The 25,634-nt window shown below is 36.9% G+C and overlaps 1 protein-coding gene and 1 long non-coding RNA gene across 21 annotated transcripts in view; one reads left to right on the forward strand and one right to left on the reverse strand.

Annotated features, from left to right (window-relative positions):
* The window catches only part of col13a1.L (collagen, type XIII, alpha 1 L homeolog), a 216,670-nt gene that overhangs the window by 131,034 nt on the left and 60,002 nt on the right, over positions 1 to 25,634 (forward strand). For 15 of the 20 annotated variants that reach the window (XM_018225471.2, XM_041568872.1, XM_041568876.1 and 12 more), the window contains 8 exons: positions 289 to 315; positions 8,754 to 8,819; positions 11,024 to 11,140; positions 13,174 to 13,215; positions 14,901 to 14,927; positions 16,326 to 16,361; positions 21,588 to 21,650; positions 23,307 to 23,333. In XM_018225471.2, coding sequence (XP_018080960.1) covers positions 289 to 315; positions 8,754 to 8,819; positions 11,024 to 11,140; positions 13,174 to 13,215; positions 14,901 to 14,927; positions 16,326 to 16,361; positions 21,588 to 21,650; positions 23,307 to 23,333 — 405 coding nt within the window. The remainder of the gene's footprint in view (positions 1 to 288; positions 316 to 8,753; positions 8,820 to 11,023; positions 11,141 to 13,173; positions 13,216 to 14,900; positions 14,928 to 16,325; positions 16,362 to 21,587; positions 21,651 to 23,306; positions 23,334 to 25,634) is intronic. The other 5 variants (XM_041568877.1, XM_041568883.1, XM_041568878.1 and 2 more) reach the window with 3 other exon arrangements.
* LOC108696267 lies at positions 4,896 to 24,272 on the reverse strand. Its single transcript, XR_001932211.2, has 4 exons — positions 24,087 to 24,272; positions 21,401 to 21,636; positions 10,987 to 11,138; positions 4,896 to 8,866 (listed from the first exon to the last, which is right to left on the reverse strand). It is a non-coding gene; the product is annotated as an uncharacterized LOC108696267 (long non-coding RNA).

The following is a 25,634-nucleotide window of genomic DNA, read 5'->3' on the forward strand; positions in this document are numbered from 1 at the left end:
AAACATCCTATAAAAGTGACTTGAGAGTTGTTTTCTTCCTTCTGTCTTGATCCCCATTTTCACTCTTTGAGAAATATAAACCTGATGATGAATCTTGAATTGAATGTGAGGTCACATATAGCATGATTTTGCTGTCAGGCCTTTATGTAAGAAGAACTTCATATTTATTATAATATAAAATAAGTTTTTTTCTGGTAGCTTAGTTACTGCACATTAATAACATACAGAATATATTGTGAGAATTGATCTCCCAGCCTTTACAAGTTTTTCCTTTCTTTTTCATTGCAGGGCCACTGTGGGGATTACACGCACAGGGTAAACATTCCCTCTTAATGCATCAACGCCTTTCTCAGCCATAAGCTTGCTCACTGTTTGTATAAGCTTTAATTGGTGTGTTTATGTTTTTCCTTCTAACCTTAGCACACATCTCATTGCAGTTAAACTAAAATGAAAACACTTCTAAGGTGACTAATGAATTTGATTTTTGGAACTTGGGAAAACTTCAGTAATCCACCAATACAGCAGTTATATTTACATGAAATTCAATTATCCTGATCGCATTACTGAAGACTAAAGGGCATATGAAATCACCAATATTTGGCGTACTGAGCACATTTGATGGTGGTCCCGAGTGTCTTGGCCCCTAAGCTCCCATGTGCTGCTGGTGACTCCCTTCATTACACATGCATACAGGATCTTTCAGTTAGAATGCTGTGCTATGTACAGAGCTATAGTCCCTCGATTTTGTTTGCATGGCACAGCTTTCTTTTACTTCTATCTCCAGTATACATTATATAGTATTATAGTAACATGCCATGTCAATAATGGGGTAAATATAATGCTGTCAAAACACATATAAGCAAGTATAATGGGATAGTGTTTATTTCCTGCCTGTCTCTAAAAAATGCATTTAGTGGACAGATTTATCAAGGGTTGAATTTCAAAGTGATAAATACGACATCGAATGGCTTTATCTTCGACTTTGAATATCAAAGTTTTTTTCACTGAATTTGACCGTTTCGCGGTCGAAGTAAAATCGTTCGATCGAACGATTAAATCCTTTGAATCGAATGATTTGAAGGATTTCATCCATCGATCGAACGATTTTTCTTCGACTTCAAAAAAACTTAGAAAACTGCTCTAGAAGGTCCCCATAGGCTAACATAGCACTTCGGCAGGTTTAATTTGGCAAAGTATTGAAGTCAAAGTTTTTTTAAAGAGACAGTACTTCGATTATCAAATGGTCGAATATTCGAACAATTTTACTTCGTATCGAAGTATCCTATTCGATGGTCGAAGTATCCAAAAAATTACTTTGAATTTCGAATTTTATTACTTCGAAAATTTCCTCTAATTCACTTCGACCCTTGATAAATCTGCCCCTTAATATCTTTCATCACCCTGTATAGGATCAAACCAGTGGTAAACTGGTAAACAGACTAAAAATCATACATGCATGTATAATAAAGGGAGCTAGAACAATTTGCCACTTATGGCACAGGTAACTCCTACCATCGCGTCTCACCATTTTTACAGGTATCATGGCAGTTGTGCAGTTTGTGATTATTTTAACCCATATTGGCCCTTAAAGTTTCTTGCACTCTGTTTTTTTGCTATTTAGCTCTTCTTGATGGTAGTTTGTTGGGGGTCTAAGGTACTTCCTGCATCTTGTATAAAGCTCTGTCGCAGTGAGGAGGCTGCATCTAATAAACAAGAGGAGTACTGTACATCTTGGGAGCCACTTTCACAAAGTTAGCTACCCACAATAGATTAATATATATGGGCTGCACCTATTTCAGATTTGGGGGTTAATTTACTACCATAGCTGGTTAATTGCACCCAAGTGATTAGATGTTTGCTATTAGTTTTCTAACATATAGAAGACTGAACAGAACTTGCTACTTTTTAACTTTGTGTTAGTTTTGGAGCATCTTAGATTTTTGGGTCATTAATTTGCCCCTTTAAATACCCTTATTAAAGGAGAAGGAAAGGTAAAATACAAATAAAGTTGTATAGATTGCCCACAAAATGGAGAGATACTTACAGGATTCCTTGCTCTATACGTTTTCCCCTCTTTCTGTAATCCAAGACAGTTGTCAAAATCTTTGTAAGGTGCATAGAAAAGAAAATCCGTCCCTCTTGCTATCCAAATCTGTTCTAATAGGGCTCGCACATGCGCAGTAAAAATTTGGCAAGCCCTGCTCTTGCGTACAATATCCTTATCTTCCCCCATTCGAGCGGTGATACTGCAGTCAAGAGGTACAAGGCAACGTCATTGTTTGACTAAATTCAGTGCATGCGCAGTTCAGACAGGGATACACAGGACGCAACGCGCACTCTGCTAACATGGCTGCCGCAAAGTTTAGAAAAGGCAGAAACTTCAACGGGACGGTGTGAGTGAAGGAGAAGGAATTGGGCAGCGAAAGTAATGCGGTTCAGGAGGGGAGCACTCAAGCAACATTTAAACATAGGTTTAAAAAATTACCTTTCCTTCTCCTTTAAGTTCTAAAGTAGCTGACACAGACAAGGCTTACATTGGTGCCAGTCCAAAGGGGACAGCCCTGTGTTACAGTGGCTAACAAGAGTACAGTTTGTTCTTTGCAGTTATGAGTTTTGAGTGGAACACACTTGTTTTGTTTGGTTAGTATTCCACTGTTTTAGTACAGGAAATGTTTTGTTAGAAACAAAGGATTGACAATGGATCTACCAACAAAGAAAGTCTACAAGATGTTCAGCATATGGTGTAGCAGTTTATTTTTCTACATTTTTCTCTTCCAAAATCCTGATTCAGAGTTCTTGAGTTAGTTATAATTAGCAGATGATTTTAGAGGACGACACACAAAACACTGCATATTCTAAGCAGAAAAAGCAATGGGCAACATTTGGTTTAATGGGTTGCAGAGATAAAAGAAGAGCAATCGGACTCCAGAACAATACATACCGATTCTAAGGAATAGAAGCTGTTGCCTTGTAAATAGTGTCGTATTCACCATAGTTCTGGCCCCACTCCAAGTTGCATACCAGTCATTCTATTAAGGAGGACTAACATGATTTATAGGGAAGAGAGACCAGCTGTGTTAGAATGTACAGGCATGCAAAAGACTCTAAATATCTCAGTTAAAAGCATGAGCAAAGGGACATACACTTATGGTCATAAAGAGTCACAGACTGAATAATCCATTGACATATAGAGTGTCTAGTATTTGACTCTGTGACATCATAAGAATCTTCACTAGACTAATGTAAATCTATTAAAAACAACAGGTGGACATGGAATGACTTTGTGTTGACCCAATAGAAGAAAAAAGACAGTATCCAATATATTTAGGAATGGGCTGCAGCTCACCATTTTAAGTATTTATATATAGATTGTCCTGCGGGGTATCCTGTGTTGATCCCCAGTAGAATCAGTCAGAAAAGAAGTCAAAGTGCAGGACAAATCCACAGCAGTCAAGTGTGACAAAGGGCTTAGCCCGAAACATGTAGTGTTCTTCACGTTCCCAAATAAATATTTTGCAGTCAATGGGGCAAATTCACTAATGGCGGAAAATTCGCCAGTGATGGCTTCGCGCACATCGCAACGCTTCGTGCACAACGCGACGCTTCGCGCACATTGCAACACTTCGCCAGGCGTAAATTCGCCTGGACAATGGTAATTCATGAAGATCTGAAGTTGCGCACAGGGTACTGAATGCTGCCGAAATTACGCCAGCGAAATTATGCTCAGCAGTTCGAAGTTACACTAACGTTGGCTAATTAGCATGTGGCGTGCAGTTAAAGTACAATGGCCATATATGCTGCAGCAAATACATTACACTACACAAGGCCAGGGAATAAAATAGAGTTGTTATATTGCCCTATACATGTGCCCACAGTATAGTTTAGGTGCCATATGTTAGCAAATGTAGGGGGGAAGGAGGGTACCCCAAAAAAAATTTACAATCTTTTTCAGTCCATCACAATTTAAATAGGAAAAAACGGCTGCGCTTTTTGGGACTTTTTTGAGGAACTCCTATCTAATCTATTGCACTTTGCCTGGTCTGAGGTGGCGAAGGCAAGTCTGGCGATAGAGGAAATGGTCAGTAAAATTAATAACTTAATGAATTTGTGTAGTAACGCTCTTTCGCCAGACCGAAAATTTGCCTGGAGTTAGAGTGCGAAGTTGCGCAAGAGTCTATCTCCTTGGCGAAATTACGCCAGCTACCGTTAGTAGATTGGCGAAGTGCCAAAATGATGTCAATTCCCCAGCGTTAGCCACTTCGCCCTTTAGTAAATTCCCCCAATGACTACTGCTGTGGATTTGTCCTGCACTTTGACTTTTTTTCTGAAAGAAAAAAGACAGTAATCAAGATAATTATTCTCAGACTTGCATAATGCCTACTTTAAATTTCTTGCACTGCTTTAGGAAATAATAGAATCAAGCCAAACAATTTCAGCTTTCAGAAAATTCAGTGTTTATGCATAATTACTATAAAAGAGCATTTGGACCTACAAACAATTTCCATTTCTTTTAACAAATGATTTAATGTGACCAGGATTTGGTCAGTAAAGCATTGTTTGCAGAGATTAGTAATGTGGGATGCTTTTCTCCATCTATGCAAGATCTGTTTCAAATAAGTTTCAAAGTTATAATGAAAACAAAAGAAGACACTGATCTACTACTAGTAAAGTTATGGGACCGGTTATCCAGAATTCTCAGGACCTTGGTTTCAGTATAACAGATATTTCTGTAATTTGGATCTTCATACCTTAAGTCTACTAGAAATTTATGTAAACATTAAATAAACCCAATAGAATTGTTTTGCCTCCAGTAAGGATTCATTATATCTTAGTTTGTATCAAGTACAAAGTACTGTTTTATTATTACAGAGAAAAAGGAAATCGTTTTTTGGATAAAATGGAATCTATAGGAGATGGCCTTTCCGTAATTCTGAGCTTTCTGGATAACTGATGCCATACCTGTACTAATTAAAAAACATAACCCAAATATTTTGAGCACAATTTTTGCCATTTTTGTATGAGCATCATGTAAATGCAGATACAAATACTAAATATGCAAATAAATGCAGCACCCTGGGAGGTAACATGTATTACTGAACATTAATAGATAAAATAAAGTGAATGTAAATCTTTATAAATAGGGTATATTTTCAAATATTTACAGTATTAGTTCAAAACCTTTACCCATTTCTCTGATGAGAAAGAATCTGAAAAAGCTAAAAGAAGCACAGCAAAAGCGTTCATTGCATATAAAAAGATGTCAGGCCTTATGATGATTCTTTAGGGACTGCTGTTGACTGTGAAAGCTTTGTCACTTGCCGTTAGGTCTATGAGCCTTTTGAGTTTAGCTAGTTTGTTCTGTGAGTGGCAAGCAGCCTGCTGCAGAGATATTCTGACAATATTTATGTCACAGTCCCAGCACAATAATAGTAGGGTCAGCTGTGTTTATCTAGCACAGCAACCTCACTGCATTGTTATGTTAGAAAAAAGAGCAAAGCAATCTATGCTTAAGTGGTGTCCTGGGTTTTATTACAGAGCTGGGCTGCTGCCTATGGCTGAGCTCTCAAGGTGAAAGAGAGGAATAAACATAAAATAGGGTAACAGAATACAGAGATCTGGACGGTCTCACTTTGAATACAGGGATTCAGGATACAACACAGAGATAAAGACTATCAGGGATGTAAATACACAAGACTGTCATGGTGGGAAGAAAACTTCCAGAAAAAAAACCGAGATTTAAACAGAGGAAAGCAGATTCCTATTATGCTGTACATGATGAGTGACAGCTTCACTCACTCAGGGAATCCACCATATATAGAAATGCCTCTTTGCTCATAATTGCTGTTCAAACGACAGTAATCCTTTGGTAAATTGCTTGCAAACTTAAGAGTGAATGGTGTGAAGAGTTTGCCAATTGGCTTGCTTATATACTCACTGGTGTAACTAGATATTACTGGGCCCCACAGCAAACTATTTTTCAGGCCCTCAAAATGTTTGACCTGTTTTACCAATATTTATTGTATATGAATTAGGGCCTCATGGGGCCCCTATACTTCCTGGGGCCCCCCTCTGCTTCCTTAGTTATTATGCACCTGCTACCCACCTAGTGCATCTGCCTGCAAATCTATAGCAAATGCCAACACACCCAGTGTAACTGGCATCAATTCCAACTCAAATGCCTACACAACTGGTGCATCTGCCTGCAAGTCCAACATAAATGCTATATACTGAACTAAATCCAACACCGAATTTGCATATTCACATTAGAGCTAAATAGAAAATGGAAACAAATTTGAAGCATAAATTTTCACGAAAAGGCCATTTTCAGGCTCAAAAACAAAAATATATTTAATATGCTTGCGTTACAAAATCAGTCTCATTTAAAAAATGCAGTCTTCAAGATAAACATAAACCTAACCTTGCTGTGAAGGAAATGATACCAGCTAGAAATATACTGTATTTACCCTGTACTAGAAAGACCCACTCCCCCCAATAGAAGGGACAAGTTGGAAGAAGGGGTATGCACTGCAAAATGTTTTTGTAATAAAACATTTTTTTTATAAAAGAAAGCATACTAGATATGTTTGTTTTTTAGTCTTTTCTGACTATATGGCCCCTTTAAAATCAAAAGTATTTGGACTTACGATTTTGTCAAACCTCAACTTGCAAAAAGTGTACCCAAGCTAAATCTTGGAATTGGTGCATTTCCAAATATACCATAGTGTGACTCACAAAACAGATGCATGTCTAGAGTTGCTTAATGAAAGGTTCCATGTGGTGGGGATTCTGTAACCAAAAGTTTTAGATATTAGTGAGTTCCAGTTGCACTGAATAAGACATTAAAGAACAATAACTAAGGTTATAGCTTGCGACATTTGAAAAACAAGAGCTTACGTAATTAAAACCAGTTGTTATTTTTGGTTCTTTCACTAGAAAGAATAGTCTCTGCTACAGGATCTAGGGAATAATCAACATGAATTATCTTAGAGCCCAGTTCTTTAAATTCTTATGTAATATGAGCACACTGAGCATCAAAGCAAACTTTCTGTTGTGGCCTTATTGGTTTATCAACATGTCGTACATTGAAAACATTTTGATAATGCCGCTTGGCATGCCTGCCTAACATTCCCCACATGTTTGGGTATGTCCTTATAACTGGAACCATTGACAGCACAGATGTTCCATTGTCGTACTGTAAGAACAGCAGTGTAGGTAGGTAAAGGTGTGCAAACTTGTTTATCGTATTCTGTCAAAAGGAATTTTTAGAACATTCTTCCTACTTCACGTAAGACTCGATTTTCTTTTCTTTTTTTGTTTGAATAACCCGTCTTACTTCTTTCCAGTTTGACATTCAGAATACAAGCTACAGCTATAGCAACTGTAATTTGAATGTCAAATGAAAGTAGGTTAAGGAGAAAATAGAAAGGTATGCCATTTAAAAATACACACTGCCAAAAAAAGGTGGCAGTTGTAAATAATGTTTCTTCTAAGGGGAACTGTGAGATGCTGAGAAAAGTCATTATGGAAAAAAACATTATTTTGTTTTCGTGTCTATAACCTTTGGTAAAGTAGTAGAGCCTGCCACTCGGGGTCCTGTATTTCTTCACATAGCAACATATTAATACTTTTTCCATTGTATCCATTAATATAAAATATAGAAAATAACCTTTATTAAGCATCTTTTTTTCCTCCAGAGATTAATTATGAGTGATCAGTGTAGAATAAACATTAGATATTAACTTACACCCCTGCTGTTGATTGCTCTCTCATGGGAACAATTTTTAAAAATCAGAGTTTCTCTGATCGGATTCTCTAAAGGCACTCTCTTTATATTGTGCAAGAGTTCCAAAGTTAAGCCACTTCAGAGACCTTCTACGGCTGCCCACCAACTGAAAGTCTTGGGATAACAGCTAGCAATGGAGCTTCTAACAGGCCGCACATCTGATGTTTTGATTGTCTAATTCAATGTCTTGCAGTATATGGTCAGCTTTTACTTCTCTTAGCTCTTACTTCTTTACTATAAATATTTTGGTGTGTAAATAATGTAATTTCTTAAAAGGAAGCCAACACAAATTGAAAAATTCCACCCATGTCAATCCCAGGACCCCAGCAATTTTCTCAAAAAAATAATCCTTCAGATGTTCCACAGCTTCAGTTCTGACTTAAATTAAAACTCATCTGTTTAAGACAATGAAGCTGAGAGCAACTAGCTAATTAACATTAAAGGAAGATTAACAAGGCAAGTGCATCATTTACAGCTGTGATGCTGTTGGCTGGAAACAAAGGCGAGGTCAAGCCATTTCTGCCCAAGCAAAGCTTGGTATGCTTAGCTAAGCGTTGATTTAACTTGTTGTTAATCCTCCAGGTGCAGAAGGATCCATCACCACTGCAGCTTCAAATTCCACACAATATCCCTTCTGTGCTCCATTTTAAGGAGCATTACCTGTATTTTCTTTTGTAAAGAAACATGCTGGGAAAAGAAAATTCTCTAAAGCTATCTAGTGGCGAATTGGATTTTAAGGCTTGCTAGACAGATTTATGTACATTGTTTTCTCTTCCCTTAAATAAATATTCCCAGAAACATTTTAAATTTCTTTTTTTGTGTGTGTGCAGTCAAAAACCTTCTGTTACTCTTTTTCTTCTCTTTCTTCTGGCTTCCCTCACTCTCCTGGCTTGGCACATTTCCTGTCCTTCCTTTTACTGTATCCTTGCACCTTTGCACTGTGAATTTCTGGGCTGGTATCCACCTTCAGCTGTTGCCTCTCATTAATACTGTGCGGGTGGCTCAGCCGTCAGTCATTAAAAGACGGATCTACCAGGTACTCTTTACTTTGCTTTTTTTCTGCTTTGCATGATGTCACTTTACCTGAAAGTGTATTAACATGCATTCATTTTGACTCTGGAAGATTGTTTCTTTTGTTTAATTATTTAATCTTATTAAAAATATGATGTGGGTGTAGAAATGCTAACACTGTAACACATTAGTAACAATGAAACTTTAATACACAAAAATAATTGCATTTGATGGTTTATTAACATTGCAAAATAAATATTTATGCAGCCCTGTACAGATGAATGTGTTTATGGAAAAACAAGCTGTATCAGAGCCCCTGCCTAACAAAAGATCTTTTCAGTATTTGGAAAATAGTAAATAGCTGACAGTATAGGAAGACTGGAATACACAGGCCTGATAGTAGGGATATTTCGTGGTTGGATTAAAGGCAAAGTATTTATCGACTGCTATAAGCGAATTGCATGAATTATCCTCTTTTGAAAACAAAATAGAACCAGTTTAGATACCTTGAGTCTTAGATGCAAATGATCAGTTCAGTGTATAATATCAAAAAAAGCAAAAAGTCTCTGTATCATTTCAATATTACCTGTTTGGATTAGATGATATTTAGCAATCTGATACAGTTCATAGTATAAGGAATAGAGGATAGTAAGAACATGTAAGGTTTTAAGCCTGAAAAGCATTGCTACATTGGCTGCAGAGCTGGAATAATCTGAGTTTAAATTAAAAGTTTACCAATACAACATTTTGCAGGTAGTGGAGCATCTATTTGAGGCTCCATGCAAGGCTACTGTAAAAAAACAAACTAGGCAAACACTATTAACACTCCCCTAAGCACTGGGTATTAACAAATATTATAGGGGTGATGTCATGAAATTTCTGACAGTGCCCAAAGATTAGTGTAGCTAGGGTTACAGCATAGCTCCTTTGTTCAAATTAGATCATGAAAATGAGCGTAATACTGTCTATGCAGGGTGAGTTAACTTGCTAATGAATGCCTGTTGCCTAGGTGCTTCATGGTTGTTTGGTACATTTGGGACTTCTATTCGGATCTAGACAATCACAAGCTTTATATTTTATTTTTACTTTTTACAATGGCAGCAGAGGTAAAAAAAAGGGATTTTTTTTTATAAAATTAGGCACAACACATTCAGGTCAGGTTAATGTTCTCATGCTGACATGAACATTGTTTCCTTCTCACACTTTTTACAAACTTTGCCAGCCAGTTCAGCTGAAAATGATTAGTATCATTATTAATTGTATTTCATATTATTATTAATAATAGTAAATCATGTTATTGTTGTGCTCCAGCAGTATATTTATTTAATCACTAAGATTTATGAAAAAAACCCAGGATGTCATATTGGGTCTAAGAATAAATTATTGGCTGTGGAAAATCTACATTTTAGGGATTTGTCCCTGGTGGATCTAGTCACATAAGGCAAAGTAACTATAACCCCACAACAATATACAAAATCTCCACATACACAAGTGATAGGTCAGACTGCTTTAATCAGGAATGCAGACTATCCAGGAAACTACATTCAACAAAGTCACTAGTTGGAGCCACAATAATTAACACCTGTTGCATGTGAATGGGCCACACATGGAAAAAAAGAAGACACTGGTTTTATATTCGATTAGGAAGCATCGTGTGAATTCAATTATGAACAGGGACATCTGAAACATTTAATTTACCTCAGTTTGCTCAGTTGTGTTTATGATTTAATGAATACCAGCATGAACAAGTAATCACTTTTTCCCACTGCGGCTAACGTTACTAAAAGTTAGGGCTGCTGCATCTTGTTGTCTTTTTTGCCTTAATTACATGCTTCTCAGTAATAAACTTTAGGAAATGTAACAATTTACTTCTGTTATTTGAATGTTTAATGAAGAGAAATAGCGTTTTCAAATGTCACCTAACTTGAAAATGTTGAAATGAGAATCTTAGAATTTTAGAACTACTCATAGTCTATTCATTAGCACATAATGCTAGTTCATTAAAACTTCTTCAGACTTCAGATACTTTGTTATTACATTTCCAATCAGCAAGTGTAATACACCAAAGAATGTATAGTATATTGTCTGAAGTGAACACAAATTAAATTTGAGTGATGCATACAAACTCAGGTTGTGTTAACTATCCTGGATCATCAGATCTGTTGAAAGATCAACAGACATACAAGTCTTACCTTTTTGGTTATGTAATTTCTCTTTTCTTAACTTCAGGGTGAGCAGGGACAGACAGGAATCCAAGGACCACCTGGGCTCCCAGGTCCACCTGGACCACCAGGGCCATCAGGACCTCTAGGAGATCCAGGATTGCCTGGAGTTTCTGGAACACCTGTAAGTTTAAACAAAATATATTGTTCCTACAATTCATTGCAGTGTCATCCTCACATTCTGTGTCATATTTGCCACTAGTCAGGTTTAACAACCATCAGATTTGAATCTTATCAGCTTTCAATTCAGTTTAATGATTCCTTATGACATTTTTTAACTGCACCTGTGTGTTTTTTTCCATAGATTCAGATACATTATTATAGTGGTGTTAATTTAGCTTTCGATATAGGCCAAAGCTGGGGTAGTCGTAGCAAATGTTTGGAAGTCCCCCTCACAATGGACATTTTTAAAATACAAAAATGATGCTGTTGCATGACCATTTTAAGCACTATGAAATCACTTCTTGTTCATGATATCTGTAACGACATAAGATTTCAAGACTTTGATAGAACAGAGATGCTTTGTAAGATCAATAGATGAGTAGCTTATGCATGTTAAGATAGCATGGTGAATGGCAATGATGCCATAGCCTTCTAAAAACAGTTTATGTTTGCCTGTTTTTGTAATACTAGTTTTTGAGATTGTAGTGCTAACCATGGTGTAAGTAACCTTCTTATAAAAACATGGCCTCTCTGTGATCCCTTTTAATAGCGGCCTTCTTCCAAATAAATAATAAGGCATAGCTTTAATGCATTTTGACTACAATAAAAAAAATCTATAGCTAACAAAATCATGAGTGCATAATTGATAAATGATCAGACAGTAACACTGTTCTGGGAAATAAACAAATGTTGTGCTTGTTAAAAAAATAAATATATAGTAATATAGTAAAATAGTGTTACTGTAAGGGTACAGATTAATTTTACCATTCTGAAATGCCAAATAGTAATTCTTGAATTGCTTTTCTCTGCAGGGCAGTCAGTACTAGCATTGTCATTAAAGGAGAAGGAAAGGTTAAAACTAAGTAAGCCTTATCAGAAAGGTCCACCTAAATATACCAATAGTGCTGCTATGAGTCCTTCTTTCCTTCTATTGTTCTATTGTGTACACATGGGCTTCTGTATCAGACTTCCTGCCTTTAGTTTAAACCTCCTTGACCCAGGCATGGGCATGCTCAGTTTGCTTCTTCTCCCCCTCCTCCCTTCTCTGCTGTAATCTGAGCCCAGAGCTATAAGTGAGCTGGGAGAGTGAGGTCACACCAAGCTAATACTGCAGCTGCTTTCCCAAATAAACAGAGAGCTTCTAGAGCTTTTTACTCAGGTATGGTAAAACATTCTACAGAATAAATATAACATTCTAGCTTGCACTATTGCAGCTAATCTATTGGAAATAAAATGCCTCTGTAGCTTTCCTTCTCCTTTAAGAGGCAAGCCATACTGCACAACTATATATATATAATACTGCCCAGAATAACCCTTTTGTACAGAGCCATTAGATTGTAAGCCGGGCCTTCTGATCCTATTTCTATTCTGTAACCCTTGTTTGTTATTATAAGGCCCCTGTTTGTTCTAAATGAATGTGAAGTGCTGTGTAGCTTGCTAGTGCTATATAAAAAGGTGATGTTGACTTAGCTCTAATGTAAAAAACAAAACTAAAGAAGAAAGCTGATGGATTTTGGTATGCCATAATACAGGGTACTTTGCAGTGAAATGTCTGCATCTTGTCCAGTCGTGTTGCAAAGCAGTGCAGAAGAAGACTTGAAAAGGCACATGAGTGTGCTTCAAAGACATTTTATCACTAATCTTTCCATTCAGTTATTGAATTAACCAATTATTAGAACGTTAAGAAGGATATACTAAAGTGAGTAAATGCTTAATCTTTAGTGTTTTCCCTGTCCCTGGGTTTATCAAGGCTATCACATGTGTCAGAGGCTGACACCAATGTTATTTCCTCCACTCCAGACTACTGTTAAATACCAGAGAGAGGAAGTAACACTCTGACTGTAATGATCCTGGTCTCAGCAGAAAACTAGACTAAAAAAAGACCCTTAAGCACCTTTGATGTTCCGACCCATGTGTTATTCCCAGGGTGAAAAAAATAACTGCACTGGATTTTAAATGGCTGTTTCAGTAACACAGTTGTCTTTCCTTTTACAGGGAAAAACTGGGGAACCAGGTAAACCTGGAAAGGATGGAAAAGTAAGTATATATTTGTTCCCTGCAGGTCTAATCCACAAGCCTCTAATATACTGCTGAGCACTGTAGGAGTGCCCAGAAACACTTTAAGAAAAGGAGTTGCTCACTGTGCTAAGATTCTTTACTGTAACATACACTGTAAATCTGGCAAGCCAAGTGCTATAACTGTGTCAGTTCCTTGAGACCTGATTTACTCCCTAGGTTGCAGTTTAGATGTTTAATTGTAAACTCTTTGGTAGTGATTATTTGCCCACTTGGCCCTCAATAACTAGTTCATGTTAGTATCAAGACTTTTAATTAAACTAACCCAACTACTCACTGAATGCTCCCAACTACTCACTGAATGCTTCCAGCTTTAAATAACCTATGTTGCAAGATACAATTTTAGTTCAGGATATAAGAGAGAAGAACCACCTAGCCTATATAATATGTTATTTTTATGCTATTGTTTATTTTATGCCATGATCCATTGTTCAGACCTTAAGTATATAGTGGAGCTTGGAAATGCATTAACTCATTCTTTCTGTATTGTTATGTAAGGGGTATGGTAAATAATCATAATGATTGCTTCAGCTCTAGTAACAAGTCACCTGGTAGCATTTACTGGTCTACTGCAGTTAGATTAATGTAAGCAGATATTTGATTTGGTGCTATCATTAAGTAGAGGGAAACACTTTTATTAGTAAAACATTCTGTATAGTTGGAAGTTCAACAGTCATTTACTAAGGGGCACATTTACAAAGCTCGAGTGAAGGATTCAAAGTAAAAAAACTTCGAATTTCGAAGTGTTTTTTTGGCTACTTCGACCATCGAATGGGCTACTTCGACCTTCGACTACGACTTCGACTACGAATCGAACGATTCAAACTAAAAATCGTTCGACTATTCGACCATTCGATAATCGAAGTACTGTCTCTTTAAGAAAAACTTTGACCCCCTAGTTCGGCAGCTAAAAGCTACCGAACTCAATGTTAGCCTATGGGGAAGGTCCCCATAGGCTTGTCTGCGTTTTTTTGATCGAAGGATATTCCCTCGATCGTTGGATTAAAATCCTTCGAATCGTTCGATTCGAAGGATTTAATCGTTCGATCGAACGAATAATCCTTCGATCGCAGGATTTGCGCTAAATCGTTCGACTTCGATATTCGAAGTCGAACGATTTTAGTTCCTGGTCGAATATCAAGGGTTAATTAACCCTCGATATTCGACCCTTAGTAAATCTGCCCCTAAGAGTGAGTAAGGAAGAATGTGGCCATTCCTAAATGAAGCACAGATTGCATTCATGTCAATATAGGAGACATGCAAGCATGTTATGTGTGCTGATTTTAGCACCTAGCTCTTAGTAACAAAAGTGCAGAATATTCTTTCATTACTAGTAGTAACAAAAGGACTAAAACAACTGTGCAGTTATCCTGAAAATCATAAATATTGTAGGTATTCAAGTAAAAAGGGGAATGGGATGACTCATTGCATGATCAGAATTTTTGATAAAGCTCTTAGCCTCCATATGCACATGATACAGTTTGCGATAGGAAATTCGGTTGCAGACACAGCTCACAAAGCAAAGCCCCATGTGGCCATTTGCAGGGCACAGTTTTGTAAGGGCATTGTTATTTATCTCACAGCTTTATGCAGTGGTATTAGTGCCAGTGATTTCACATGCCTAACTGTATCTTTATCACCAACAGGGCTTACCTGGACCTCCAGGACCTAAGGTAGGTAATAATTATATCTCTGTTCTAAAATGATCTAGTTTACAAACAGTCAAGTATATATATATATATATATATATATATATATATATATATATATATATATATATATATATATATATATATATATATATATATATATATATATATATATATAGCGAGTGAGAGAGAGAGATATATTGTATAAGCACGTTGCACACAAACATGTAAACACACACAAACCTCTAGGTTTGTATTGGGATTAAGAAACACATATCTAAAGTATGTGCATCGAGTTTGTGATAGTATCTCCTTCGCGAGTGAGTACAAGCTATTATTATTAAAATGCTACCAATGTCGACATTACAGCAGACATTTATCTGCCAGAGCTCTTATAAATAACTTTATGTGAACCAAGTAACCAATCACCATAAGCCAAGAACTGCCAAATCATATAGGGGCTTATTTAATTGAAGCGTGAAACCTTGTTGTTGCCACTGATTTGCAAAGCAAATAACTGTGTACAACAAAATGGTTTTAGTTCTTGCACAGGTAAATTAAAAGGGTCTGCAGGACTTTAGAACAGTGTGTGGGTTGCACCAAAAATCGTGTCCCTGTGCTGTGTATGGTGGCACCTAGTGACGGCGAATTTGCGCGATTCGCCGCCAGCAAATAAATTCGCGAAACTCCCGCGAAAATTCGCAGAAAAAATTCGCCGGCGTCAAATTTTTTTTTCAAAAACGAGACGCCGGCACCGTTTCGCGAATTTTTCGCCGTTTCGCGAATTTCGCGCGAAATTCGCGAATTTTTCGGCGAAGCGGCGCAAATTCGCCCATCACTAGTGGCACCCTTATATGAAGTGAAATTACCTGCTATAGTATACAACAGTAATTAAAATAACAAGGCACATAATAATTCTAAACCAATTCCTTGGTCAGAAAAATGTCTCCAGGACTTTTTTCTTTATATAGAATAGTATGCCAGGAAAGTTTATTTGTAGTTGTTGGATGGATAGATACTATAAATGTCAAAAAGATAGTTTCTCTTTATGGTGTTATTGATTATTTAATGAACCAGACAGTACATTTCTTTAAAAGAGTCATTTTTTCCTTCATTTGTAATTCAACAGTAACTTGAGCCTTTGGACACCCCATTGTAGAATTCCACAGTGTTTACCTGCCAACTGAGTTTTTAGCTAGAGATGAGCACACTTATACAAATTTGTTTCTTTTGTCTGAAAATCAATTACTTAAAAATTGTGATCTTTTTTTTAAATTATGCATTAAATTTATAGAAATGTATTTTCTCTCCAGAAATGGTAACTGCTTATTCTGACCCTTTTTTTCATAGAAAAGCCAAAACAACACAATGAAATGAAAAAGTTTTAGTTCAACTAAAAGAGATTTGTTGTGTCTTTTGTAGGGAGAGCCAGGAACATCAGGCAGCCCAGGAAAAAAGGTAGAAACAACAAATACTTATTGTATTTGGATCATTTGAACTCTAAAGTTTTATATATTATACTTACCTTTATACAGTATATAAATGCATGTACTTGTTTAATGTTAACCATTATCTAAAGGAATCCATATTGTTTTTTCATAATGGTTATTTATAATAATAATCATAATGGTCTTTATAAAACTAGAGATGATCCTTAAAAGGACATTCACTATTGAATAAATATGTTGCAGTTTGAAGAAGGGGCACAAAGTTGCTCTGAAACATCAGCTCCCATAAAGTTAGCAATTAAAATATTGAATGTGTCCTGGGATTAGTTGTATGATTCTTTTGAGAATACAGTTGACCCCAGTAATGAACACAGAGTTTACTGAAAATGTTGGCACACCTGCAAGTCACGGTAGAGTAAGAGAAATAACTGTGGATAAATACTGTGTCACTGGTGGAGGATGTTTTTTTGGATAAAATTACAATTCTTATACCAGTACCACTTCTCAGCAGGCATATGGGAAATGTGGAAGTAATAGGTGGTACAGCTCCTCCTAACTTCCCTCTACATCTGCTCATTGGGTAATCTAGTGAATCAAACAACAACTTGGTTGGTCAGTGAACACTTAAAAGTTTCAGAGCATCATCCCTCTCCATACTAAGTTCTATGATATAAGCCACCAATTTGATCCCATTGTTTAGTAGGAGGTGCATTTAATACTGTCCTCAAAATGAAATTTTAGGGGATTATTAACTTAAACTTGAGTTTATCTCAGTTTTGTATTAAAACAAAGTCACCAAACGCTTATCCACCTATCAAACTCAATAATTCTTCGTAAAAATTCAGAGCAGATAAACGCTTTAACAAAATCGAATCTAATTTAATGATAGGGCTTATTCTGCCATTTGATGCTGCAGGTCACTGTGCCTTTTTATACTGAGGGTCATTGTACCAGTTCATGATGAGCGTCACTTTTAGGGGCCTATTTATTAAACCTTAATTTTTTCTGTTTGAGTTTTTAAAGGGGAAAACTAGAATTTTTAGAGGAAAAAACCCTCAAATACTCCAGCTAAAACCTGTCAAGGTCATGTAGAAGTTAATAGCATATGAAGATGTTTCTTGACATTGTGATCTGTGCTGGTTGTTGTCCGATAATCTGATAATTCTAGTTGTTGTGGTGACAATTTGAAGTCGAGTTACTTAGCATCAGTTGTTGGATTTTGTTGCAATGTTTTACAAGAAGAATTATTGATAAATGAGTTAATTTGTGGATAAGAGCTAGGTTGAATGAGATCAATTCAAGTTTTAGTAAATACCACCCCTAAATGTTGGGGTAGTAATTTTGTAGCGGAGGTCACGGTAGCTCTTTTTGGTGCAGACTGGAGAGATCACGTATAAAACATCTAGGGGCAAATTCACTAAAGGACGAAGCGCCTAAAGCTAGCGTTAATTTGCTAACGTATCGCATTTTCGTTAATTTCCCTATTCACTAACACACGCTGGCGTAAATTCGCTAGTGTTACTTCGCACCCTTACACCTGGCGAATTTGCACAACGGACGTAACTACACAAATTCACTTACGCGCGAATTATTGTGAACGCTACCTTTTACACCAGCCTTCCTTCGCCACCTCAGACCAGGCGAAGTGCAATAGAGTAGATAGGGATTGCTTCCAAAAAAGTTAAAAAAAATTCTAAGTCCCAAAAAACGCTGGCGTTTTTGCTTTTTTTATGGGTGATAGGCTGAAAAAGATCGAAATTTTTTTTGGGCCTACCCTCCTTCCCCCCTTCATTTCCTAACTCATGGCACCTTAACTATACAGTGGGCACATGTGTAGGGCAAAATAAAAATGTTATTTGCTGTTTTGAAGGTTTCCCAGGCTTGTGTGCTACATATATCTCCATTGTAACTTCAATTTGGCGCCGTTTGCAAATTAAGCATCGCTAGCGAAACTTCGATTTGCTTGGCGAATTAACGCTAGCGCAACTTCGCAACCTTACGCTTCCCCTGAGCGCAACTTCGGATTTTAGAGAATTTGCCCCCTAGAGTTTGCAGATACAAAAGTTGGTTTGGCCCATGCACATTTTGAGCATTTGCTTCACCTTGCCATGATTTGACTACCTCTTTTCTGTTTCAAAATAATGGGAGCTTTGTAGTTATCTACCAAATCATGATATAGAGTTGACTGAGAAGTAACAAAATGGTTAATATGAATATATAAGCAAAGTAATTTGTTTTCTTGTGCCTTCAAGTAATCAAGGCCTATAATATTTTTCATTTACACATTAAAATTTACCAATGCCATTTTCTGTAGTTTGATTTATTACCTTGTGCTCATTAGCCAGCCATGCGTGTAGTTTATCTTCCTTTCTATTTGAAGTTGTGATTGCCAAATGGCATCGGTACAATGAAGTGGAAAATAATTCCTGCATGTGACCTTGTTGTGCTGCCTTTTGCTTATAAACATTAGCAAACTGCAAATTAAATGCAAAAGTAACGGGAAAGTTTGTATTAAGCCAAATGATTTTAGCCAGATACTGCCTTTAAGCTTAGAGAATAATAGACAGATCATTAAACTCATTACACATATGGAATCTTCTTGTATCATCAGATGAAAACGAGAGAACATAAAAAAGAAAACCACCACAATATAACTCTCACTATGAGTTCAATGTTTATTTTATGTACTCTGCACAATAGCCTGATTTGTAGTGGCAACCCCCAGAGGCATTTTAATCAATTCTGCAAGTGAGATTGGGTTGGACTGTCAGAAACAAACTGCCTGTCGGTAATGGTAGAGCTCCAAACACCCAAATTCCATCAAACTGTCATTGTAACATTTGGGTTGTAGGAAGGCCGAAGGCTTTACTCAGGAAGAACAAGAGATGACTTAAAAAACACATTCTACAATACAAAATTTTAAAGCCCAATGTGCAAACATATATATAATATAAAAAATTGGACCGGGTGCAATTATTATTTGTATTTTTATAGTTTATTGTTTTCACATTTTTATAGTTTATTGTCATGGCACAGAGGGCATTTTTTCAACAACTATTTTTCCTGTGTTCAACTTTTTCTCCCTCTTGTAAATATACATAAGTGTACTATATACATTATTGCACTGAAACTACATGTGGGAAAACGAAAGGATTTGTGGTGATTTGCAATTCAGTATTTCCAAACTTTTTGAGGCAGATTCACTAAAGGGCAAATTGGCCATCGCTAGTGAAAATTAGCACAAATCTCATCCGCAGGGACATTGCCAATTGTCCTCTACAGGCGTAGAGGACAATTCGCTAGCGAACAAGACCGTCGCTAGCGTTTGTTCGCGCCCTATAGGCAGGCGACTTTTCGCTCTGGTCGTTACTCCGCAAATTCAATAGGATGCAAATTTTACTGAACGTTACCTCTTTTGCCAGAGTTTACTTCACAACCTCAGACTAGGTGAGCTGATAAAACGAAGAGACATGTACCTCAATATTATGTCAGTGACATCACATCCTGTATGATGGAAATGTAATAAAGTTGTTAAAAACACTGGCAACTTTCTTTTTTTTTTTAAAAGCAGTATTGCCTTCAAAAGTACACTATTAAAGACTTATGTGTGAACACATTTTTTTAACTAATTTGAGGGGCATACCACATTTACATAAAGGTGGGCTCTGCCTTTATTATGGCTCATTTAACATTTGTTTTAAAAAGTGGCCACAACCATTTGCAACAACATTACTTTTAAAGATGTCCATACTAGGGATGCATCGAATCCACTATTTTGGATTCGGCCTAACCCCCGAATCCTTCTCGAAAGATTCGGCCGACTACCAAACCAAATCCGAATTTGCATAAGCAAATTAGGGGTGGGAAGGGGAAAATATTTTTTACTTCCTTGTTTTGTGACAAAAAGTCAAGCGTTTTACCTCCCCGTCCCTAATTTGCATATGCAAATTAGGATTCGGTTCGGCCGGGCAGAAGGATTCGAATCCGATTCCTGCTGAAAAAGGCCGAATCCCGAAGCGAATCCTGGATTCGGTGCAACCCTAGTCCATATGCCTTTTAGGTACCTGCCCTATTCAAATTAACCTAAGCGCAAGAGTATTAGCAAAGTTTCTCTAGGCAGAGAAAATTCGGTATAAAATGCTTGCGCTGTCGGAGTAACGGTAGCGAAAATTCGCCAGCGATCGGCTGCTGAGAGGCAACTTTGCATTCTAGTGAATTAGCGTAATGGTAACTAATTTGCGCCTGGCAAAGTGGCGCGGAGTGTGGAAAATTGGTTTCTGTCGTAGATTTGCCCCCTTTGAATTATAGTTTGACTACAAGTTGCATCTTATATTTTTTGTCAGTACATGTTGGTCATACTTTGCTCTGGAGGAGTCTTTTTGAGGAATTATGAACCCCTAGCTGTTATTTGTTAGAAGGTGAACTTTATTATTCACAGGCCTGGAGTTTTTGGGTTAATCTATTCTCTTCCAAAGACGCCTGCATTATGAATTACAGTCATTTTGGGTGGAGGGAAGTAAATAACTCTTTTTGTGTGTTTCTCTCGCTCTCTGGCTTCCCTCTACTACCAAGTTCTATATTATTTTGCTATTGATCACTTTTGAAGCCCTATATCACCATTCTCATTTTTGCTTTCTTTAAATGTCTACATTTTAATAAGCTCAAAGGATGCCTTTAATACCCTTATCACAAATAACTTTGCAGCAAATAAGATATCAGCAATAGGAGATTTATCACCTATACCTGATTTTATAAAACCCTTGACCCTTGAAGGAAAATGTAATCACCACCATATTGGACAATATTCTCACTATTCCCTATTATATTATATACAATATATATAAATTTACATATATATTGTCACTTCCCCATCATTTGAAAGCAAAGAAGTAAATCACTCTAAGGTGCATATTTATTAAGTTGTGTAAAAAACAGATAATACTCCACACATCGCCAGGCTTCACAGTGTAAAAAAAAAGACAATGTCAAATTTGTACGTGTTTTTTCTAGAGACGATCTAAAATAACAGCAAATCTGGCGTTCACTTACCTTACCTTGAGATATTCGTCGTTTAGCCGAATTTTGTTTTACACAGCATAATAAATATGCCCCTTAATATCTGTTGCTTTTTAATTGTACATTAACTGAATGGTAATTTTGTTTGCTCCTTGCTTTTCTTTACTCCAGTCTCTAAGCATGAGTCATTTTTTTCATTTTCATTTCTTCTCCTTGTTAGGGGGAGGTGGGCGAATCTGGTTTACTGGGGGCGCCTGGACTTCCAGGACCTGCAGGTGCAAAGGTAGTAATCAAAGCAAGTGTATTTATAGCTCCATTGTCCAGAGGATTCCACTGATTTCCTGAAAGTACAATAAACCTCTGTTTTTCTTTTATGGACAAAGATGAAATTGCTATTTTCCTCAAGAATCTAAGCAGTGTTCTTGAAGTATTTGCTATCTTCTTTTTATAAGGCAGATGATGTAATTTGGATAATTAGGCTAATTTTTCCTTTCTTATATTTTATACTGTAACTCCACTCCGGCTATTAGTACAGGGTAACACAGTTAGATGACCAAACCATATTTATCAGCCAGGAGTAAAATCAACAATATAAAGTAAACATCATAAAATTATTTCTGCATGTGCTTAAAGGAGAAATCAACCCGTGGGGAAAAAAAACCCTGGGGCATCTCCCGGGGGGTTAGTTAGCCTGGGGGGGGAGGGAGGGTAACCTGGGGTGGGGGGTTCAGGGTTTTTTTCCCCACAGGTTGATTTCTCCTACAAGTATTAAGGGGCACAGCGCTGAACAGATTTCTATACAATGGGGGAAATTCACAAAAGTGTCGGTAAGCACATAGTTCTGTAAGGGGTTGTTCGCCTTTCAATGAACTTTTAGGGGGGTATTTACTAAAAAATCTAATTAAAAGTCGAACTAACTCCCATCCACCAATTTAACTAATTTATCAAAAAATCAGCGCGTAAGTTGGTGCAGGAAAAATCTTGACAAAATCACAGATTAGCAGCTTTGGGGTATAATAAATCTCTAGTTTTTTCTGAGAGACTGGAATATGAATAGGAGAGGACCTGAATAGAAAGATAAGTAATATAAAGTAGCAATAACAATACATTTGTTTTTTAAATGGGGTCAGTGACCCCCATTTGAAAACTGGAAAGAGTAAAAAAAGTTGCTTGGAATTGGCCATTCTATAACATACTAAAAGTTAACTTTTAAAGGTGAACTACCCCTTTAAAGTGTATGTCGCCAAATTGTTAAAAATGTTGTTAGTACAAACAAATTCACAGAAGGTATCTTAGTTTTATGGATTTCTTGTAATGAAATCCAACTTTAAAAAGTTTCTTATACAGAGTAAATAAACTCGTTATTGAACTGTGTAAATGTCGATTGTGTCGATTTTCTTTATACAGACTTATCAACATTTTTCCTTGATATTTTCATTATGGTGGAGATATTTTGGTGGAAAAATGTCTGAAATAAATTACAAAAATAGCTACGTCAACTTTTAACTCCATCGAGAGAGGCAGAAAATGTTTTCCTTTACTGACTTTTTTGTGAATTCTCCCTATGTAACCCTCTATGAGTGCATAAAGTACCAACTACTGTGTTCTATTGAAGGGACATCAGTGTAGAATATAGTGCTGTCAAGCCTCAACATTTAACTGGCTTTTGAATTAAAGAGGTGAGAGGTGTGGCCACACCCCATGATAGTATAGAATTCATAGTCACAGCACATTTTGATGGGGCATAACAAGTGATGATCAATTAACCAATGTCAAGCAAACTGTTGAAGTAATTACAGGTCCGAATGGTTGTGCACATCACTTGCTAGAAATTATTTTCATAGTTTGATATTTTGTTCTTTGATTTTTAACTCGACAGTTTTTGTTTTTGCTCTTTTTCTATGGTCGTTTTCATTCTCTCTTTTTGGATGCTGAACAGGGTGACAAAGGAGAAGCAGGACTGAAGGTAGGCTTAATAACATACTGTTGCATTTTCATATAATTACATGGGGCCATAAGAATATAAGGATCTATTGGAGGGTCCCATGCAGCCCAATGCTCCCATTCAGCCTTGGCGTCGATAATCATCTATATTTTACCAAGATCCATTTCGCTCATCACTCATTGGGAACATGACTTCTGTACAAGGAATCCGTTTACTAATGTTTGGGAATTGTTCACCACACATTGCCAACGATTGGAGACTATTCTCACCATTCTCAGGTTTACTAAAGTGCTAGAAGTTAATAAACAGACATATATGTCAACATAAGTGCCTTGCTGCACCTGTTTTGTACCTGACTGCAAATTTACTGGCATGTTTTTGGCATTGGATATCTTGCCAAGTATATTCATTTTTCCAGCTATTTTTCATTTATTATACCTTTAAGGTGTAGAAACGGTAAACATGGAAATGTGTGCTTAGTAGCACATTGGTTGGCTTATAGTGATGACAAAACAGAAAATGAGCTAAATAGTCAAATTTAATTTCTGATACTTTTATGACAAAATGTTTTTTTTGCACTTGCAGACCCCTTTCAAATTAACAATATGGAATTTTTTAAAAAACACAACAAGTGTGTCAACCAAATAATTTAGTGGTGACCTTGTTAATTGCGGTAAACGTAATTAGCTGGGGCAAAAAGCAGGAAGGTTGATTCTGTTTGTTACAGCTTTTTAATGACAGATGATTAATGGAAGAAACACAGTTACGTCTCACCTATGACTCTACAACAGGATGCTTCAGTAGGACTTTTAGAGGGTCTGTAGCAATGTAGAAAGCTCAGGAGTAGGGCAATAGGATTTGGAAGCAGACACCCTGTAGCCGACTTCCTGGATTGCGGAACATGTTGTTTTCTTTTAAGAACTAAATTATTAACAAAAGACAGGAAGACAGTTTCAAAAAAGTGGGAAGTTCTGGTCTGGGCCCACCAGTTACAGTATTAAATCTGACAAATCTTGCCAAAAGGAAACTGGACTAAGAGGTGGACATTAGGCCATGTTTCTTTAACCCACAATTATCTTCTTGTCTATTATTTAATGTCAAAGCAAGACACACTTTATCCTTCCCGTTGCTGATTTAACTTGCTTAACTGAGCTTACATTAACTAGCTTTAACTGAGCTTTCATTTATTACACATTCAGGGAAACAGGTTAGAAGAAGTAGACGGAATTACATCTTTTTAGCAACTTTAGAGGAGAACAAAGGCTAAAATTAAGTAAGCTTTATTAGAAAGGTCTATATAAATACACCAGTAAATCCTCAAAGTAATGTTGCTCTGAGTCCTCTGTCAAAAGAAACACAGCATTTCTTTCCTTTTATTGTGTACACATGGGCTTCTGTATCAGATTTCCTATTTTCAGCATAAACCAACAGGGCAGGGCTTGAGCATGCTCAGTTTGCTCCTCTCCCCCTCCCTCCTCCCATCCCTGCTGTAATCTGAGCTCAGAGCTGTAAGTGAGCAGGGAGAGACTCAGGCAGGAAGTGATGTCACACCAAGTTTATATGGCAGCTTCTATCTTAAACAAACAGAGACAGTATCTGGAGCTGTTTACTCAGGTATGGTAAAGCATTCTGCAGAATAAATATAGCATTCTACCTTGCACTATTGTGGCTAATCTGTTGGCAATAAACCGTCTTGGAGCTTTCCTTCTCCTTTAAACATATAAAGGCCAGGGCCTCCAGCCTGTCCTGCTCATTTATGTACATTGGATACAAAGCCTGCATATAATACAGTACTTGTAACAGAAGCTTGCACATTAAATCACCTTAGGCCTAAAGCACAAACACAGCGTTTTTACCCTGGTGTAGAAAAGCCCGTCTGCCTTTCATCCACCTGATATGTGAAGTGATAGGAATGAAACTCACTGTCCACACCAGCAGATTTCTGCTGCAAAATGCAAACAGAAGCAGTTCAACTTAAACTAACCAATAGAGTATTTGTTTGGTCTTTATTTTGTTTGCGGGAATGATTTAACTTTCTGCCGTTCAGGAACTATTATCTGGTTTCTGACTTGCCTCAGTATCAATTTGCTTTATTCATAGAATGGAAAATAACCCAAAGCACAAATAGTAATAAATGAATACCAACTGTGAATTGCTTTTGAATCTCAGTAGTTAATACGTACTAAAATATAAATGTAAGGTAGGCCACCCATTTAATCAAACTCTGCTACTGCCATAAAATGTGGGATCCCTTATTCGGAAAACCGATAATCCTGAAAGCTCCTACTTTCAGGAAGGCAATCTCCATTTATTTAAGTAATA

The sequence above is a fragment of the Xenopus laevis genome, chromosome 7L (assembly GCF_017654675.1).
Source record: "Xenopus laevis strain J_2021 chromosome 7L, Xenopus_laevis_v10.1, whole genome shotgun sequence".
NCBI classification, from domain to species: Eukaryota; Metazoa; Chordata; class Amphibia; order Anura; family Pipidae; genus Xenopus; species Xenopus laevis.